General features: G+C 37.4%; 1 protein-coding gene across 50 annotated transcripts in view; it reads left to right on the forward strand.

Annotated features, from left to right (window-relative positions):
• TRDN (triadin) overlaps positions 1-19709 on the forward strand; it is a 415031-nt gene that overhangs the window by 117347 nt on the left and 277975 nt on the right. For 49 of the 50 annotated variants that reach the window (XM_059890081.1, XM_059890082.1, XM_059890083.1 and 46 more), the window contains 3 exons: positions 360-419; positions 13492-13545; positions 16594-16653. In XM_059890081.1, coding sequence (XP_059746064.1) covers positions 360-419; positions 13492-13545; positions 16594-16653 — 174 coding nt within the window. The remainder of the gene's footprint in view (positions 1-359; positions 420-13491; positions 13546-16593; positions 16654-19709) is intronic. The other variant, XM_059890111.1, reaches the window with a different exon arrangement.

Here is a 19709-nt window from a genome sequence, read left to right on the forward strand (position 1 = left end):
CTAAATGACATTTTTACTAAGGAGCCTTAATTTGTATTGAGAGTAATTGAAATAAAACATAATTATAATTTGTGATCAGATTTAGCACTGAAAACAGTGACAACATTTACTGATGTAAGTTTTAAGCTTTTTCAATAACTCTAATTTTTAGATAACTTCAAGTATTTCCTTATATCAATAAATGAGGAATTTATGTGGCAATATGTTTCAATGATTCTTTCCTTTTAGATACCTATAAATTTGTTGGATAAAATAATTTGGACTTCATGGTAATATTATGACATTTAGATCATAGTTATGATTTATATTTTGTACATTTTCAAAAAGAGTTTTTAAAAGCAAATCATAATTTTTTCTAGAAATACACAAAGAAAAGACTGAAAAACTGGAGAAACCTGAAAAGAAAATACAAACTAAAGGTAAGTGTTGAATTTTATGTTTAATCTTGTTTTTATTCAGGGTATATATTTTGTACATTTACATGAGAGAATGGAAAATTTTTATGTTTTGTGCTGTTTTGTCTTAATTTTTGATAGTGTTTAAGTAAGTTTACTTCTAGGGAAACTCTGTATAAATATATAATGCTTAATTATTGGATCAGAATAACTTCAAAATGGGTGACAGTCTTTCAGTTATTTGCAGTCAGCTTTTGTTTATTAAGCTAGTACCACAAACATATATTTTGACCTATTAGCAAGCAATTTTCTGTCTTTAATCAGTTAATATAATAAATCAGAGCTCGGTTCTTTTTAACTTGAATTTTTTTATGCCATGCAATACCTTCAAAATAGTCAGCATAGAAATAAAAGTTTTGTCCTATCTCACTGATGACTGCTGTGGTCTCAGAGCTTGCTTAAACAGTCTCAAGGAGTAGAGGCACAATGACAGCATGATAATTAATGTCCTTTTCAGCTCAACTGAATCTCGTAACTGAAATCTTGCATTTGAAGCGTACGAATAATGGCCAGCATTGTCTTGTTCATCTTGCAAGCATCATTTTTCTAGGAGTGACCCATGTAGTCCTAAAACTTAAAAAAAATGAAAAACACTTATAGGAAGCAAAAACATTCAAAAGAACATGTTTCTTAAGATGCCCCAGTTTCCCCAGTGGTCAGTCTCATGTGATAGTGGGTGAGCCAGAGCAAAAATAAAAACCTTACTATTACTGAATTTGTGTGATGCAGACTGAAAATGAAAGAGTTTTCCTGGATGAAAATCGAATGTTGTCTAATATTTATTATGTCAAAAACTGACTAGTACAAAATGATCTGTACAAATATCAAAGTTTCAAGTAGTAATTTCATACAAGTTCTAATTAAGCTGAAATTATACCAGTATGTGATTCCACACTAAAATACCATGTTTTCTTTTTTAATATACTTCATGTACTTTCTTTTTGTGAAGAGTTCAAATCATTCTGCAAATATTATGTCTTTAATCCTAATGTTTGAATTAGTTCCAGATTGGTCAGCTAATCTTTATACAACCAGGGACAATGAAGGTTACTCAGTTGAAACCTATTTATATTTGGACTTAGAGAACTAACGTCTTCTTTCTACTCCCTTTCCCTTTTGGTTCTTAATTCCTTTAGTCAGGGAAATTGGACACAGCTCTTGGCTATGGATTGACTAAGCTAGCCATCACTGAACTGGTTATGTGTTTCTATCGGCTGGAGGTTAAACAGAAACTCAACTGGTTCCACATGATTTGGGTGTCTGCTGTTTTATCTTGCAGACTGTACTACTAATCTAATAGCAATGCTGCTGGAGTGGATGTGGTGATACAGATGGTACCATTTGCATTTTGGACCTGGCTCTATTAGAATCCTGCTGTTAAAGACTTTGAGCAGCGGGCTGTAGAGTGGGTTTATTAAACAAGTGAGTTTTGCATAATTAAAACAGTGAATCTGGCTGAAGTTTAAAATAAACTTCTGAAAGGCTGGGCTAGAGATTAGTACCTGAATATATTTCCTGAATAGATGAAATATATTTTGGGAAAGTGAACATTTCTCAAGAAAGAGAAAATGGAGCTTCAGTTGTTCAACAGTGAAATAGGCTTCAGAGATACTTTTTCTACAATTTTTTTTTTTTCGTGCAAGTATGAACAAAAAATTTCATTTTACTGCTTAGTTTCCTCATCCAGGTAGAACAGGATAAAACGTGCTTTCTATTCCCAAGTATTTCAGTGAAAATAAATGTGGTTTTATAACTGCTCATTTGTCTAGATAAATATTTTCTCTATGCCACATTGCATATCAGTTATGGTTATATATGATAGATAGTTAGGAATTTGTTATCAAAGCACTTGAATTCTTATATGGAATGGTAGAGTATATCCGAGGTAATAGTAGCCTGCAATGATTACAGACAAGCCAGCAAATATCTGAGTCTAAAGAGATATGTTATGCAGAAGCTGGTGTATTAACTTCTGTTGCACAAAATGTCTTCACTCCTCTGTATTCTTTGTCCTAAAAATTAATATCACCATTCACCCATGTTATTCAAGCTAAAAAGTTAGGAGTCATTTTGACCTAAAGTGGTATGCACCCCTGACTGGACCTTAGAATCATCTGGATAGGTTTTAAAGTATATATATCCAGGCCTTCCCTGGTGGCTCAGTGGTAAAGAATCTACCTGGGAATGAGGGTAACATGGGTATGACCCCTGTTCTAGGAGGATCCTACATGATGTGGAGCAACCAAGCCTGTGTGCCACAACTACTAAGCCTGTGCTCTAGAGCCTGGGAACTACTGAGCCCATGTGCCACAGCTACTGAAGCCCACGTGTCCCAGAGCCCATGCCCAGCAAAAAGAGAAACCACCACAATGTGAAGCCCATACACTGAAACTTGAAAGCAGCCCCCACTCACCTCAACTAGAGAAAAATCTGTTCATCATTGAAGACCCAGCACAGCCAAAAATAAAATAGAAAGAAGAGGTTGTAATTTTCTTTTAAGCCAAATATATATATATATATATATATCCATATGCAGATTCCATCCTGGTTCCTTTAACGTTTGGGAGGTAAGGCTGGAATTCAAGTCAACCTCTTCAAATGAGAGGTCATGGTTAGAATATAGTCCAATTCCTGGCCTAGAGTTCAAGTATATCCCACAGAAGTTCTCTTTGACCAGCCAGTATGTTAAAATAACTTACACCTGGATGTCATTAGGTAGAACCTGCACCCTCTGTTTATCAGTCTCCTCCATTCTCCCTTGTCACTACTGGAGTAGACATTTATCTATCTGCTTTATCTCTGAGGACCTTTGAGTTGCAATCCCTGACTTGTTGGTGTCTTTCAACACCAAAGCCCAATCCTGCTTAGCCCCTTGTTGTCCTCCCTTTTCACTCTAGTTTAGTCCATTCTCACCTCTCCTCTCCCATTATTATCCCTTCTACAATCATCTACCAGTTAGGTTGTGACAGTCACTTCTTAAGTAACTTCTGCCTTAACCTCTCAGGCCTCCCCTGCATTAGCCCACCAGGCTCCTCTGTCCACGGGATTTTCTAGGCAAGAATACTGGAGTGGGTTGCCATCTCCTTCTCCAGGGGATCTTCCCAACCCAGGGGTCGAACCCAGGTCTCCCACATTGCAGGCTGATTCTTTACTGTCTGAGCCACTATGGAAGCCCCCATTAACCTCTCAAATCCATATGAATCATACTCATGGGCTTAAATCTATCTGTTGTCATCACAGTGCTATATACAGAGATAAAAGCCACACTGTCTGTCCTGAGATAAAAGGCCCTCATCATATGATCACTAATAGATAGCCCTACACATTTCCAGCTTTGTCCACTTTACTGCTTACCGTCCTTACTCTGCAACCTCCTCATTAGTCCCTTCCATTCCCAACTCTCTCCTTGCTTCGCACCAGCACTGCAGTCCAGACCCCACCAACACCCCCAACCCCATGCCACAGACTGAACTGTCGGGCAGTCCCTAAGCCAGCCCTGCTGCTATCTCGTAATTCTGTGCTTTTATATGCCTGTCCTCTTGACCATCAGCCACAGGGCAGGCTTCTGCTCATTTCTTTGATTCTCAGATGGAAAGTCAAATCCTTCAATAGGCCTCCTTTGCTATTGCTCACTCTGTGAGCATTTAGTTACTTCCTCCATGCTACTTTACATCCATGCCTTCAACCTTTAAAGCATTTTGACACCAAATTTTAAATGTGGGTATGTGGATCTAACTCACTGGGAGCAGAAACAGTTTGTCTTATATGTTCTAGGTCTGTGTTGACATTTGCTTCATATGATTCTGTGTTTCCTTATCAGTGAACAAAGAGATTCAGACTCAGTGGTCTCTCAGGATTGGATCAGCTCTGAGTTTGTGTGCTTATATTAAATTGAAAACGATTCTAATATCCTCTGTCCCAAACAATTGCCCCATATGGGGATGGGACCCTTGCTTCAGTTCCCCCACTCGCGAAGGGCAGGTCCAGTCTGTTTTTTTTCCCACTACTTTCTTCATCCTACCGCGTTTTGGGTGCTTCTATATATTCTTTACCAGTGGTCAGGTATTCCTGCCCACTGTCAGCTGGTGTTCTGCAACATCTCCTGTGTCTGAAGGTGTATTCCTGATATATCTGTGGAGAGAGATGTACTCCACTTCCACCTACTCCTCCGCCACCTTCCGTCTCCTCAAAAATCATTCTAATATCTCTAAAGTGCCAAACATATGAAACACACTCAACATATGTTGAAATATCAATGAATTAATTAGTAAAGCATTTGTTTTCTCTATTTTGTTAATATTGACTTGATTCTGATGGAGAGCTATTTCATTTGCCATTTCTGGGTTATTTTCAAATATATATAATTATGAAACTTTAACTAGGCCACTGTAATGTCAAATTTATTTGGTCAGAGGCAATTGAAGAATTTAACAGTTCCATATTAAAACAAAAACTGTCTGTAACATGTAATCAGAAAAACCCACAATAAGTATATAATATAATAATATCAGTTAAAGTAATACAGATTAATTTGGACACTTTGGAAAGTACAAAAAAAAAGAAAGAAATTCAATTATCAAATTAGCAAAATTCAATTATCCAGCGAAAAATAGTAATTCATTTTTTACTTCTCCCCCTTTTTCTCCCTCCATGTGTTTACTCTTTAATTGAGTATTATCTTATTTCTTTTTCAATTGCAAATTTAATTGTTGGTTTCAGATAACAGTTACGCTTCTACTTAACTATTAAACATATCAATATATTCATAGAACAAAGTAAACCAGAAAAGACTAGAACTTGATGATAAACATACAACTAGGTGAGAGCATTTTGTCTCTCTAGAATGGCTCCTAGACAATAGAAGGGCCTTTTAAGCATTCAGAGCAATAGGTGTCTGCTACATCCACTTGGGTTTTCAAGTGTTCATGTGGAGAACTGACCTTTAGGAATAGGGAGGTAATTTACAAGGCAGGGTGTGTGCTGAGGAAGGGCATGTAATTAACATCTGAGTAGGCCAATTGGTGGGAATGGAGGAGTGACCCAGCAGACAGATGGTGTAAATAGAAAAACTGGCTATAGCCATTAGGCAGTAATACATATTAATTTATTCATTGCAATTACTTTGTGCCAAACACTCTACTGAGCACTAAGAATTCAAAGAATAGGACTCAATCTAAGAAGAGACCTAAACAACCAAGCACACAGCCTCACCGTTGTGTGGTGAGTGCTCCAAAAAGAGATGTCCTGGAGGAAAGTGAAAGTGTTAGTTGCTGAGTCGTGTCCAGCTCTTTGCAACCCCATGGACTGTAGTCCACCAGGTTCCTCTGTCCATGGGATTTCCCCGGCAAGAATACTAGAGTGGGTTGCCATTTCCTTCTCCAGGGGATCTTCCCGACCCAGGGATCAAACGGCTATCTCCTGCATTACAGGAAGATTATTATTATAGGAAATATCCTGGAGGAGAAACACTATTTGAGGAAACAGCTGCTTGCCTCAGTTCCTGAGTAGGTTTTCTGGCAGGGCCTTAATTTGAGATTTAGGTGTGCACTCTAGAACCTTTAACGGAAGATGTAACAGCTAGTTCAGGGGGTCAGTCCTCAAGGAACCTGGTAGGAACTCTGTTAAGGGAGCACAAGAGGAGTCCAGGGATTAGTGTTAGTATTAGTTTCCTAGGGCTGGCGTGACAGACTACCGAAAACTGGGTGGTTTAAAATAGCAGAAGTTTCTTGTCTCCCAGTCATAGAGGCTAAAAGTCCAAAGTCAAGGTTTCAGCAGGGTTGGTTCTTCACAGGGCTGTGAGGGAGAATCTGCAGGCTTTTTCCCACCTTCGGTGGACTGGGGTAGGGGGTGAAGGAACTGGAAGGGTGTGCTGGCTTTCATTGGCTTGTAGACAAATCAGTCCAGTCTCTGCCTTCAGATTCAGATGGTGTTTCTTCCCGGTCTCTGTCGCTGCCTGCTGTGTTCTTCTTTCTCTATCCAAATTTCCCCTTTTCATCACAACACCAGTCATATTGTATTAGGGCCTACCCTCCTGACCTCATTTTAACTTGATTGCCTCTATAAAGACTATGTTTCCAAATAAGGTTACATACCTTTTCTCCGTAACATAATTAAAGTCAGCAGACCTTTTTAAAAAAGGGTTAAGAGACTGGTTTAGGATTGTTTCTGAGAAACAATTATAGGACTGGAATTATAGGTTGGCAAGGGATTTGGCTGAAGCTGAGACTCAAATGCCAGAGAGGACAGGGCATTAAAATGTATCTAAATATCCTGGAGCCCTTTATGAAAGAGCTCTCAAGTCCACAGATTAATTTAGTCATCCCATGTTGTATAAACTCACTTTTGCCTTCTCTCAGCTGGACTTAATTGACTCCTTAAAGTGCAAAATATATCTTATTTTCTTCTCTGGCTGCTGTGTATGATAAACCTGGAAAATGAGAACAGTAGGCCCTATACAAAGCTATACTTCTCCTCCTCCATAGCGATTATTCTTTTATGAGGAAACGATTACAGTTCTGACTGTGGCCATGTAGCCCCAGGTGAAGCAGAAATTACTCCTACAATTAAATCAGATTTGGGAGTAACACCAATCCTTTAGAATTAAAAGATCTATTTTGTAATTGAAAGCGTATGTATCAAATGAGCTTTGTAACCTTAGATAATTTGCCTAATCTTCACTTTAATACATAAATAAATATAATTTTACTATGAAAAAGAAGTGTGTGCATTGTTGTAGGCTAGATTGCCGATAACATGCTCAGGAAATCTAATCAGCACTTTGGCACATAAGGACAAGTCTGCACAGGATCTGGGATGGACAAGACAGCATGGTCTTGTGGGGAGAGTACTAGTTTAGCAACAGAATAACTATGTTCTTATTCTGCTCTACCGTGGACACTTAGGCAGCTGTATTTTCTTATCCATGGACAAAGAAATTCAGGCTAATTGATCTCTTAGGTTCTCCCAGCTCTAACATTGTGTGCTTATGTTAAAAATGATAAATTCTTCCTTTAAGAAAAATGGAAAAGTACAATCATAAAGAACTGTTTCTCTACTCAAGAATGCTTTTCTACTGAGTTCATTATCATCATTTAAAGTGTGTAGATCATTTTGTCTTAGCACAAAATTAAGATTCAACACATTAAAATTACAAAGAAGAAGCACACAGAGATATACACTATCCAAGAGTACATCTGGCATTTTTATTTAGCGGTGGCTAAAGCAAAATTTTTAAAAATGGGTTTAAAATGAATGTGTATCTTGCTCTTTCATAAAAAATGATGAATGGAAACGTGAATATATATGAATTTTATGAAGCTGTTTAAAATGTTGACCTATTTAAAATTTATAAACCACTTCGGTGCTAATACCTCCCACAACAGAAGTGCCAGAAATCTGAGAAATAGAGCAGTTAATTAAAAGAAAACTTGGTGAGGGGCACTTCCCTGATGGTCCAGCTTTTCAGACTCTGCACTTCCAATGCAGAAGGTGTGAGTTTGGTCCCTGATCTGGGAACTAAGATCCTAAATTCCAGGCCAGGGAACTAAAATCCCAAATGCAGTGTGGCGTACCAAAAAATAAGTAAAAATAGCAATAATAATAATAATATATTAAAAACAAAAAGAAAAATCAGTGAAATCTGTTACAGGTAATCACGCTCCCCAAATGAAAGTGAAAGGTTAGTCTCTCAGTTGTGTCCACCTCTTGGGGACCCCTCAGACTTTAGCCCTCCAGGATCCTCTGTCCATGGGATTTTCCAGGCAAGAATTCTGGAGTGGGTTGCCATTTTCTCTTCCAGAGGATTTTCCCCCACTCAGGGATGGAACTCAGGTTTTACACTTTGCAGGCAGATTCTTTACCATCTGAGCCACCAAGGTGCTCCCCAAATTCTTTTACAATTCAAAGGTAATGTGCTATCTGATTCCTTTTGCTTTAGATACCCAAGATTAGTCCTGTCCAATAGCTCTGAAATCAAGTATATGTTCCAGAATTTTGCTTCATTAAATTTTCTTGCTAACCATCAATTAACGAATAGAGTAGCCTATATAAATCAGTACTTTAAAACATTCAATGCCAAAACTTTTGAGTTTGAACTAAGAGCAGAGAGAACTGCAAAGGATTCTGACAACCTGGCCCTCAATGCCTGCTGCTTGGCCCCTTGGGAGTGTAGTGCCCATTAAAAGAACCCAGGGTCAGCTCACTGTGAGCACTGATACACTTCAGCAAAGGACACAGAGTCCGCCTGGCAGGTTGCCAGGACCAGGAGCTGTGGAAGCACAGAGCACAGCTGGCAGAGTGCTGGAGAGGGGACATGCGGGGAGGACGAGAGGCGCACTTTGGAGTTGAGCTGAGCTGAGTGTTCTGGTCAGGGAAAGGTCAGAGTCTGGGCAAGTGCAGGAACGGCGGGGCCCTGCCAACTCAGATGCCAAACATCAGGTCCGCTCCAACTGGCGGATTCCGTTTGTTTTTAATTGTCAGCCTGCCGAAGGGACTTTTGTTTCTTGTAAATAAGGGTGACAAACAAATTAAGCTCTAGCAGGTGCAACAAGCTTATTCTGCTCTGAGTTAAAACTGTCCTAGCTAAGATGTAACTTGCCAACAGAGCTGGTGACGAGAAAGGTACCTTTTTCTTCTTTCATATGAAAACTTCTGTGAACTCTAAGCAAACAGACACAGGACCTAATGTAACTGTTGTAGCAGATTACTTTTATTTTAGAGGGATTATTATGGCAGATATTGATGGTGGCACAGTTTTGATCAAAGTAATATCAAACCTCAGTGTCTGAGCTCAGTCTTGCCAAAGTTTGAAGTTTTCATCCAAGGAGTTTCAGAGGCTGTCTGCTGTGGTGAACAGCTCCCTAGAGCATGTGATTCCAGCTGCTTCACTGAGCAGTATTATGGTACCATTTCTGAAGAGGATAATGAAGTTTCAGCATACAGGACTGTGTCTGTAAATCAAAACTTAGACTGTGAGGAACTGGATTTTTCCCCAGAGTAATAGGAATAAGGCATTAATATGCTAATTTGAGCCTGAATTCAGCCCCCTTGCTCTTTTGATTTCATATTAATTCTTCCATTTATGCTCATGTACACATCAATTGGGAAATCCTTTAGTGGAATGGACAACCAGCTGTCCAAGGTGGCTGAGGTCTGGTCCTTCACAGAAGCAGAGACACAGATTAGGTTGTCTCCTGGGGGTCTAGCTAACCAGGGTTCCAAAAGCAAAGCTTATCTCATGCAAACTTCCTTTCCCCTAGAGAAACTTTAAAAGAGGCTTTGTTCTTGCCAGGACTTTCTTTTGGTTTTCAGCTTAATTAATAGTGATCCAAAGAAATCAAAGCTATTTCTGGTCATGTGTGAGTGCTGATGTCCTCTCTTATTTTGTGAGATTTTTATATTAAACTTAGAAAACCCAAAAGAATCATTGAATGTGGAAAGTAGAAACAATGTCTGGATGATCTTTGTTTCTTCTCTCACTGAGATTTAATTATTTAAGAATTTTTTTAATGTAAAAAATGTTAATGATTGCAAGCAAGCAATGCATATTATATTATATCTATACAACATCACCAGTAAATAGAACTGTACTACATGATAAAAATAGCTCTTATAATATTTTAGGAAATTTTCTCATTCAATAATATCTAATGAGTCCACCATGTGACTGATACCATGTGATGGCTAGGATAAAAAAATAAAACAGTAGGGCATAGCCTCTAAAGAGAGTTCACCTTCTTGGGATAAGTGGAGATGAAAGAACACTCTGCAGAGAAAGAGGCATTTGAGTCAGGGCTGAAAGGTTGCATGAAACAGAGGAAATGTGGGTGTGAGAAATCTTGGTGATGGCACAGCAGGCAGAAATGCAAAGTTCCATATATTTATGGAACTCCAAGCATTTGTTACAGGTGGAATGTAAAGTTCAAAGGTAAATTCCTCATATGTAAGATTGGTTTGATAAGCAAATGTCAAATTACTGGAATAATAAGATATTTTTATATTTGATACAGTACCTCAGATCAGATCAGATCAGTCACTCAGTTGTGTCCGACTCCTTGCGACCCCGTGAATCACAGCACGCCAGGCCTCCCTGTCCATCACCAACTCCCAGAGTTCACTCAGACTCACGTCCATCGAGTCAGTGATGCCATCCAGCCATCTCATCCTCTGTCGTCCCCTTCTCCTCTTGCCCCCAATCCCTCCCAGCATTAGCGTCTTTTCCAATGAGTCAACTCTTCGCATGAGGTGGCCAAAGTACTGGAGTTTCAGCTTGAGCATCATTCCTTCCAAAGAAATCCCAGGGCTGATCTCCTTCAGAATGGACTGGTTGGATCTCCTTGCAGTCCAAGGGACTCTCAAGAGTCTTCTCCAACACCACACTTCAAAAGCATCAATTCTTTGGCGCTCAGCCTTCTTCGCAGTCCAACTCTCACATCCATACATGACCACAGGAAAAACCATAGCCTTGACTAGACGGACCTTTGTTGGTAAAGTAATGTCTCTGCTTTTCAATATGCTATCTAGGTTGGTCATAACTTTCCTTCCAAGGAGTAAGTGTCTTTTAATTTCATGGCTGCAGTGATTTTGGAGCCCAGAAAAATAAAGTCTGACACTGTTTCCACTGTTTCCCCATCTATTTCCCATGAAGTGGTGGGACCAGATGCCATGATCTTCGTTTTCTGAATGTTGAGCTTTAAGCCAACCTTTTCACTCTCCGCTCTCACTTTCATCAAGAGCCTTTTGAGTTCCTCTTCACTTTCTGCCATAAGGGTGGTGTCATCTGCATATCTAAGGTTCTTAATATTTCTCCCGGCACTCTTGATTCCAGCTTGTGTTTCTTCCAGTCCAGCGTTTCTCATGATGTACTCTGCATATAAGTTAAATAAGCAGGGTGACAATATACAGCCTTGACGTACTCCTTTTCCTATTTGGAACCAGTCTGTTCCACGTCCAGTTCTAACTGTTGCTTCCTGACCTGCATACAGACTTCTCAAGAGGCAGATCAGGTGGTCTGGTGTTCCCATCTCTTTCAGAATTTTCCACAGTTTATTGTGATTGTGACAGATTATCATGCTAGGCAAGGAGGGAGATACTAACACTTTATCAGATCAACATATGATCAGATTTTCATGTTGGGGAGGCTACTCGGAGACTCAGAAAAATCAAAATCTAAGTGTTCAAGATACTATTCAGGATATTATTGTAATAATATTTATAATAATAATATACCCAAGAAGGATATCATAGTCCATCTTTTAAATGGTCTCTTTCCCTTTCTCCTTCCCACTCCCCTACTAGGTTAATTTCTTCTCATCATTCACATTCTTAAATCTCATTTCTACCAGCGGACCTTTCCCAAGCACACAGATTAGATTAGGTCTCATTTTAAACATTGATATGCTTCTCCATTCTGAAGGAGATCAGCCCTGGGTGTTCTTTGGAAGGAATGATGCTAAAGCTGAAACCCCAGTACTTTGGCCACTTCATGCAAAGAGTTGACTCATTGGAAAAGACTCTGATGGTGGGAGGGATTGGGGGCAAGAGGAAAAGGGGACAACAGAGGATGAGATGGCTGGATGGCATCACCGACTAGATGGACGTGAGTTTGAGTGAACTCCGGTAGTTGGTGATGGACAGGGAGACCTGGCGTGCTGTGATTCATGGGTTGCAAAGAGTCGGACTCGACTGGGCGACTGAACTGAACTTAACTGATGCGTCCCTGAATATTTTCTTCGCAGCAATTATTTTAACTGCAATTAACTACCTTTGTAATTATTTGTTTAGCATCCATCATCCATTGTTGACAGGGATGAAGTCTGTCTTGACTAGCCAAGTCTTAACACATAGCCAGTGCTCTTTCTGTGAGAGTGAATGTCGCTCAGTCATGTCTGACTCTTTGTGACCCCATAGATTGTATAGTCCATGGAATTCTCAAGGACAGAATACTGGAGTGGAAAGCCTTTCTCTTCTCCAGGGGATCTTCCCAACCCAGGGTTCGAACCCAGATCTCCCACATTGCAGGCAGATTCTTTACCAGCTGAGCTACCAGGGAATCCTAGCGCTATCCCTAACCCAATTTCTATATTTTAGTGTAAATAAATGGTAGGTTGGAAATGTAATATTGGATAGAAGAAGATAAGTAAGAGGGATATTTAAAGGTAGAATTGAAGAAACTTGGCAAATGAACAAAAATGAGAACGAAAAGATGAATCCTGGATGAGTCCCAACCCAGTTACTAGGTTGGATAATTGGAGGTGCCATTAATAAGAGTTATGACTAAATTATAGGGGAAGATTATGACTTAAATTTGAGCCCTACTATATTAATTAATTGAATCATAGCTCATATTGAATTACATTTTGTTTTCTTTGAAACAGTTTGGTGTCCTTCTAGTCTCGCCTCAGTATAATTTCAAAAACTTTTAGTGTGGAAATTTTCTGAAGAAGATTAACATATATTGCATATACTAGATTGAGTGTTCTTTGCTTCATATTTAGATTATCTCTGTATTTTTGTCTTTATATTTTTAGTATTTCTCCAGTATTGAGTTGGCCTTCTTTGGCATATAGCATAATACATTTTGGGGCTTTTCTTGTGGCTCAGCTGGTAAAGAATCCACCTGCAATGCAGGAGACCTGGGTTCAATCCCTGGATTGGGAAGATCCCCTGGAGAAGGGAAAGGCTACCCACTTCAGTATTCTGGCCTGGAGAATTCCATGGGGTCGTAAAGACTCAGACACAACTAAGCAACTTTCACATTTTAAAAAATTTTCCAATTCATTAAACTGAAGTTAAAGATTTGGAAAAGTTTAGGGATACTCTTTTCAATCAGACTAGTTTCGGTGTGAATTTTTCCTTACTTATGAAATAAAAATAGAAATTTAAAATATCTATAATTAACATTTAAACCTATGTAAAGCTTCATACTAGTTAAATAAAAATATCCAAAGGCAGTAGGTAATTTTTGACATCAAGGACTGCCATGCATCTCATCTTGTATTCCCTTTATTTAAATGAAAAATATCATCTTTCTTTTCAGTTACACATAAAGAAAAAGACAAGGTAAAAGAGAAAGAAAAACCTGAGAAGAAAGGTATGGATTTATTCTTACTGCTGTTTTACTCATTGGCCCATCACTGTTTGACCGTTTCTTCCTTATGTTAGATTTTAGATGACCATGAATTTATTTTTTGAAACTATATTATGATAATTTTCCTTAGAATTGAATGTAAAAAGAACAATTTCTGGGTTAAAGGAAATAAAATACTAAAGACTCTCTGAAATCCATTACCAATTTATTTTCTAGAAATGTATCAATTTCTCCTCCTGTCAGTTCTGAGGCTGCTTTTAGCCAATGAGGATATAATTTCAAAAAATAATTGCTAATTTGATAGGTTAAAAAGTATAGTCTATTACTTTAACTTGCATTTGGTGATTATGTATTTATTAGACTGGATTTAAAAACTTTTTTAGCTTTTATTTATTTAGAATAAGCAATGTGCACTCACTGTTTAACATGTAAAGGTACTTATGAAAGCACGCTCCTGCCTTGCTCCCACCCTCTGATCCCTTTTCTCATCTACCCACACAAACAGACGGCAAGCTACTTTTATGAGCATCTTTTCAAAACTTTGTTTTGCCTTTATAAGACAATATATATTATTGTCTCTCCCTATTTTTACATATAATTTAGCATGTCCTATATTCTAGCTTTATAATTTAATAATACATCCTAGATGTCTTTTCATATCAGTAAATAGATATTTCCTTCATTCTTTTAAAAATGCTGCATAGTATTTAAATGGAGATATTTAAATATATATCTTAAGCTATATTAACTCTATCTTTTGATTACTTATTATTTGTAGATTTAAAGATTTAGATACGGTTTTTAGTGATACACATTTATGTAACTCTTCACACTTACTTCCTGTTTCTCCTGATGATATGTGTGTGTGTCTAAACTGGCTATATGTAACTGGCCTATTGCATTTACAAATGCATTTCTCAGTGTCATAGTTAATGTAAGGGTTTCTGTCTGTATGAATAGACATGTGTGAGTACATATGTGTGATAAGCATGTGTTATTTATATTCTTGAATTTTTATGTGGCTAGATATGTTGATATTTTCTTTTGGTATTTCTACTCTTGAATCTTCATATAAGGATTAATTCAATAATTAGTAATATCTCTCAAGTTTTAAAAATTAAGTTCATATTTAACTTTAATTCATCAAAAATCCATTTTAATATGATATAAAATTCTAAGTTAATTTTTTTGCTTTTGTTTTAAAGTGGATCATGTCTAGGATATTTAGGCTAGATTTCAGCTGATTTTTGTATCTACAATACACATAGACTACTGAGCAATTTTATTTTGTACAGCATTCTATTTAGCTAGAATTTACAATGCTTAGAAATCAGATCAGTTGAAACATGCTTCATTCTTATCTATTCTAAACTCACATTTGGATATTTGAACTAAATAGTTGTTCTTTTATTAAGGTTTACTTTGTGATAATATCCATGAATTTCAGTACAGTCATCGTCTCTGTTCTAGAAACAGGTGTCCATTTCCTACCAGCTATTGACTTACACGGTTATTGGCATCAGATTCTGTGTACTCCGACTAAAGGAAATAATCTTATATTTCTTGTGATTTTTCAATCTTTACAATGGCCAGATACTTTTCATTAAAATTAATTGAGAATTTGTTGCCAATAAATCATACATTTGAAGGAAACTTACCCAAATTGAGATGCTGAAACAGAACCGTTGTGTCTTTTTATTTACTGTATACCAATTAAAGGCATTTGCTTTTTATGAGACAGTTATTATGCTGTAGCCCAATAACCTTGAATGTTATTCCTCCTTCAGCTAATATTTTCTAAACTGTTACCCATAACCCCAAGTGGTAGTAGAGATGACCATGGGGCAGGCTTAGGGGTGGAAAGGCTGAAACCCTGGAGGTGAAGGCGCCTGCTCTCTCGGCAACTCCATAGCTGCTACGATCTCATGGACTTTCTTCTCTAAGCTTTCTATGAGGCTTGTATCATCTCTCAAAAATTCTGGGGAAACCGTTCATAGACTGTATTTTAAGAGGATTATTTAAATATATGTTTTAAGCACATCATTTTCCTTTTATAATACAAGTAAAACTGATGGATATTAATATTCCTAGGATATAGTTAGAAAAATGAAAATAATTAGGGCTCCAGTTTTTTACCCTAATAATTTGACTCTTTCCTTAACCTGGATGTTTTAATTAAAATCTACTATTTTATCTTTAATTTTCTTTAATTTCTTTAACTCTCCTTATTAATCTTTAATAAATAGTATAAACATGTTGAAAAATGTATAGTGATTTGGATAACTATTAAACTGCACTGTTTAATACATTTGAAATATAGGAATAACCTTCACATGCTGTTGTACTTCTCTGAACTCATTTACTTAAGCCATTAAGAGACACAAGAGTTTACTAGTCTATGTAAAGAAAATAGAAATCAATACAATAAATTCATATTGTCATACTACTTTATTTTTTTTTAATGTGGACCATTTTTAAACTCTTTATTGAATTTGTTACAATATTGCTTCTATTTGATGTTTTGACTTTTTGACCATGTGACATGTGGGATTTTCACTCCCTGACCAGAGATTGAACCCTCGCCCCCTGCATTGGAAGGCAAAGTCTTAACCACTGGACTGCCAGGGAAGTCAAGTCCTAAGACACACTATTCTTAATCAAAGCTCTAATATTGATTTAATTATTTCTTTTAATTGTAAAGACAGAGCTTCCTCCTGATAAGATGATACATCTTTCCACAAATTCTTATAAAATTATTTTTTCTGTTTGTCTCTCCTGGAGACAATTCCAAAATACCGTTTAGAATGGTAACTTTAAACAGAAGGATGAGACTAGCTTTCAAATGCTTTCTAAGTCTTAATGCCAAGTCTTTGAAATTAACTTTTTTTATAGTTTTTATTAAATTGGTGATTTTTAAAAAATTCCTAGATTAGGTTCATTAATGTCATCAAACTAGCCTATGATTTTGGTGGCTGTAAAAATGAGGTAAAGAAAAAGCTTAGTCTTGAAATCTATTAAAAGTGTGTACTAATATAAAATTTTCTGCTTAAGCAACTCACAAGGAAAAAATTCAGAAAAAAGAAAAACCAGAAACAAAGACAGTGGCAAAAGGTAAGTTATACTTTCTGTTTTAAAAGCAATATATTTGGGGTAGCAGCTGGATGATTGTAAGCATTTAGCATTTCCTTTACAAAAAATTTGACTTTATATTTGAAATGATATATGTAAAAGAATAATAAAAGTGAATACTTAAAATAATAGAGCATTTCCAAATATGAGAAGAAATTGAAGAGCTTTCCTGTCTGTGGCAGGCAGAATTTTGGCCCCCATGGCCTTCACCCCTTGGTGTCTTCCCCTTGACTGTGTTACATTATATGGCAAAAAGCAGTCTGCAAAAATAGTTCAGATAGGTCTAAAATATGGGGGTTTTCCTGAATTATCCAGATGAGCTCAGTGTAATCCCCATGAACCTTAAAAAACATAGAGAAGTGACAGAAAAGAAAGATTTTGACATGTGAAAAGGACTCGCCCCCATTACTAGCTTGAAAATTGAGGGAGGCACACGGAAAGTATAAGAAGGGAATGCATCCTGCCAACATGTTGAAGAAGTGTGGAAGCCAGCCCTTCTTCAGAACATGTAGCAACATGTAGCCCAGTTGACAAGCTGATTTTAGCATTGTGGACCCTAAGCTGAAAACTTGTTTGAGCGACATTGTAACAAGACTTTTGAACTATGGAAACCAGGAGATAATAGATTCTGGTTGTTGGGTTAAGTAGCTAAATTTGTAGCAGTTCCTAGAACAATGGCAAACTAGTACAAACATACCTGATTTACAGTTTAATCAGTATTACACCTTGAGTTTAATTTTAGAACACTGACATTAAGGATTTCTTTTTTCAAGAAGGATAATGCATCATCTTGATCAATATTTTAAGCCAGTAAGGGCCTAAACTGTCTTGATAATATACCAAAGAAAAAAGCAGTTAGAATATAAATGTAATGTTATAAACTTTGGAAGACTATATTAACTAGTTTTTATTCTAAATTTGTCAATTGTTTGATGTTAGAAAAATATAGATTCTGTATATTCAATATTATCTACTAAATTATAGATTATCTACAAAACATAGTTTCTAACTATTCAGTCCTATCTACTAAATTCAATTTTCTTTCTCATATTTTATTTATATATATATTAAAGTATAGTTGATTTACAATATTGTGTTAGTTTCAGATACATACCAAAGCAATTTGGTTATGTGTATATGAATATTTTTCAAATTCTTTTCCATCATAGTTTATTATAAGATATTGAATATAGTTTCCTGTGCTATACTGTAAATCCTTGTCAATTATCTAGTTTTTACATAGGGATATGTAATATGTTTAATATCTATTAAACAATACTCCTAATTTATCCCTCCCTACCTTCTCCTTTAGAAACCATAAGTTTGTTTTCTGTATCTGTGAGTCTGTTCTGTTTTGTAAACGAGTTCCTTTGTATTATTTTTTAGATTCCTTATATAAATGGTATCATATGTGTGTCTTTTTGTAATTTTATTTTTAATACATTTGTATTTGTATTGAAATATAATTGATTTACAACAGTAAATTGATTTACAACATATTATAATTTACAATATTATATTGTATTCAGGTATACAACATAATGATTCAAAATTTTCAAAATTATATTCCATTTAAAGTTACTATAAAATATTGTCTGTATTCCCCTGTTGTACCATATAGCCATGTAGCTTATTTATTTTATATTCACCTAGTCAGCTCTTAATTTCTTCTGGTGTGTTTTCATTTCAGTTATTGTATTCTTTAGTTCTGTCTGTTTCTTTTTTATATTTTGTAGTTTCTTGTTGAAATTATCATGGTTTGTCTATTCTTTTCACTAATTCAATTAGCATTCTTATTACTAGTGCTTTGAACTCTTTATCTGATACCATTTATCTCCGATTCATGTTGTTTTTTCAGAGTTTTTTGTTGTTGTTCTTTCACTTAAAACAAATTCCTCCGTCTTCTCATTTTTCTTAACTCTCTGTATGATATTATGTGATGCAGTAGCCTACCCCAATCTTGAAGGCTGTCCTTGTGTGGGAGTGCCTCTGTGGTCTGCGTGTGCCAAGTGGCTTTGGTGGGAGGGGTGGATTTGATGTGAGCATGAGTCTCATTCTCCCATGGGGTTGTGGCTGCTCTCACCATGGAAGGATGTGGGATTGGACATGGAGGGTCTAGGCCCAGAGCCAGGTGTAAGCATGGGCTTCTTCTCTGTTCTGAGGCTCACACCACCCTGTTGGGGATTGGATCCAGTCCCAAGTTGCTGCAGGAGAAGCCCTGATAATTGAAACGGAGCTGGTTCTGTTCCTGCTAAGTGTGTGCTCTCCTGACTCTAGGCATTGGCACCTTCAGCGTAGAGCAGAGCAGTGTTAGAGCAAGAGGAGCTGGAGCGTGTGCTCAGTGTGGTTCAGGGTGCAGGCTGGGGTGGTCCCAGCACCGGCCAAATTCTGGTCCACTTCCTATCTGCTATAAGTGCCAGGAATGACTGCCATCACCCCATTCAGATGAGCCAGCTCTGTCCTTTACAACTATGCGTTCTCCTCAGCTGTGGCGGCCTTTGCCCTGGTGTGGAGCTGCACCACAGAACAAGCGTGGCTGGAGGGGTGTTTGGCTCAGGCTGGGGCACGAGTGCGGTGGTCACTAGAAACTGTCTAGAAGCAAAGGCAGTTCAATTTTTTTCCTCTGCCTTGTTTCAGGAAAAAGTGAGCATGTGTGTGTTCTTCCCCAGCATAGTCTACGTTCCTCCAGCCCTGCTGTCGGTCCCACTGGTTTTCAAATCAGCTAAGGGGACTCATACTCTTGATGTTAGACCCAGGACTGGGGTGGCCTATATGTCTTTTGAACTGCTCACTTCCCAGAAGGGAATCTCCAAGCCTGTGTAATCCTGTTCCTCTTCTGTATCCTCTCATAAAGGTGCAGGTCCAACCTAATTGCTTCTCTTCCCTCCCTACCTGGTTTTGTGTGTATTTTTTACAGAGCTTTGGTTATAAAAAGAGTCTTTTGCCAATGTTCAGTTTGTTTTCAGTGAGCATTGCTCCACATATATATGTATTTTTGATGTGTTCGTGGGGGCAGGTGAGCTCTGTGTCCTCCTACT

This window comes from Bos taurus, chromosome 9, assembly GCF_002263795.3.
Source record: "Bos taurus isolate L1 Dominette 01449 registration number 42190680 breed Hereford chromosome 9, ARS-UCD2.0, whole genome shotgun sequence".
In the NCBI taxonomy this organism is placed as follows: Eukaryota; Metazoa; Chordata; class Mammalia; order Artiodactyla; family Bovidae; genus Bos; species Bos taurus.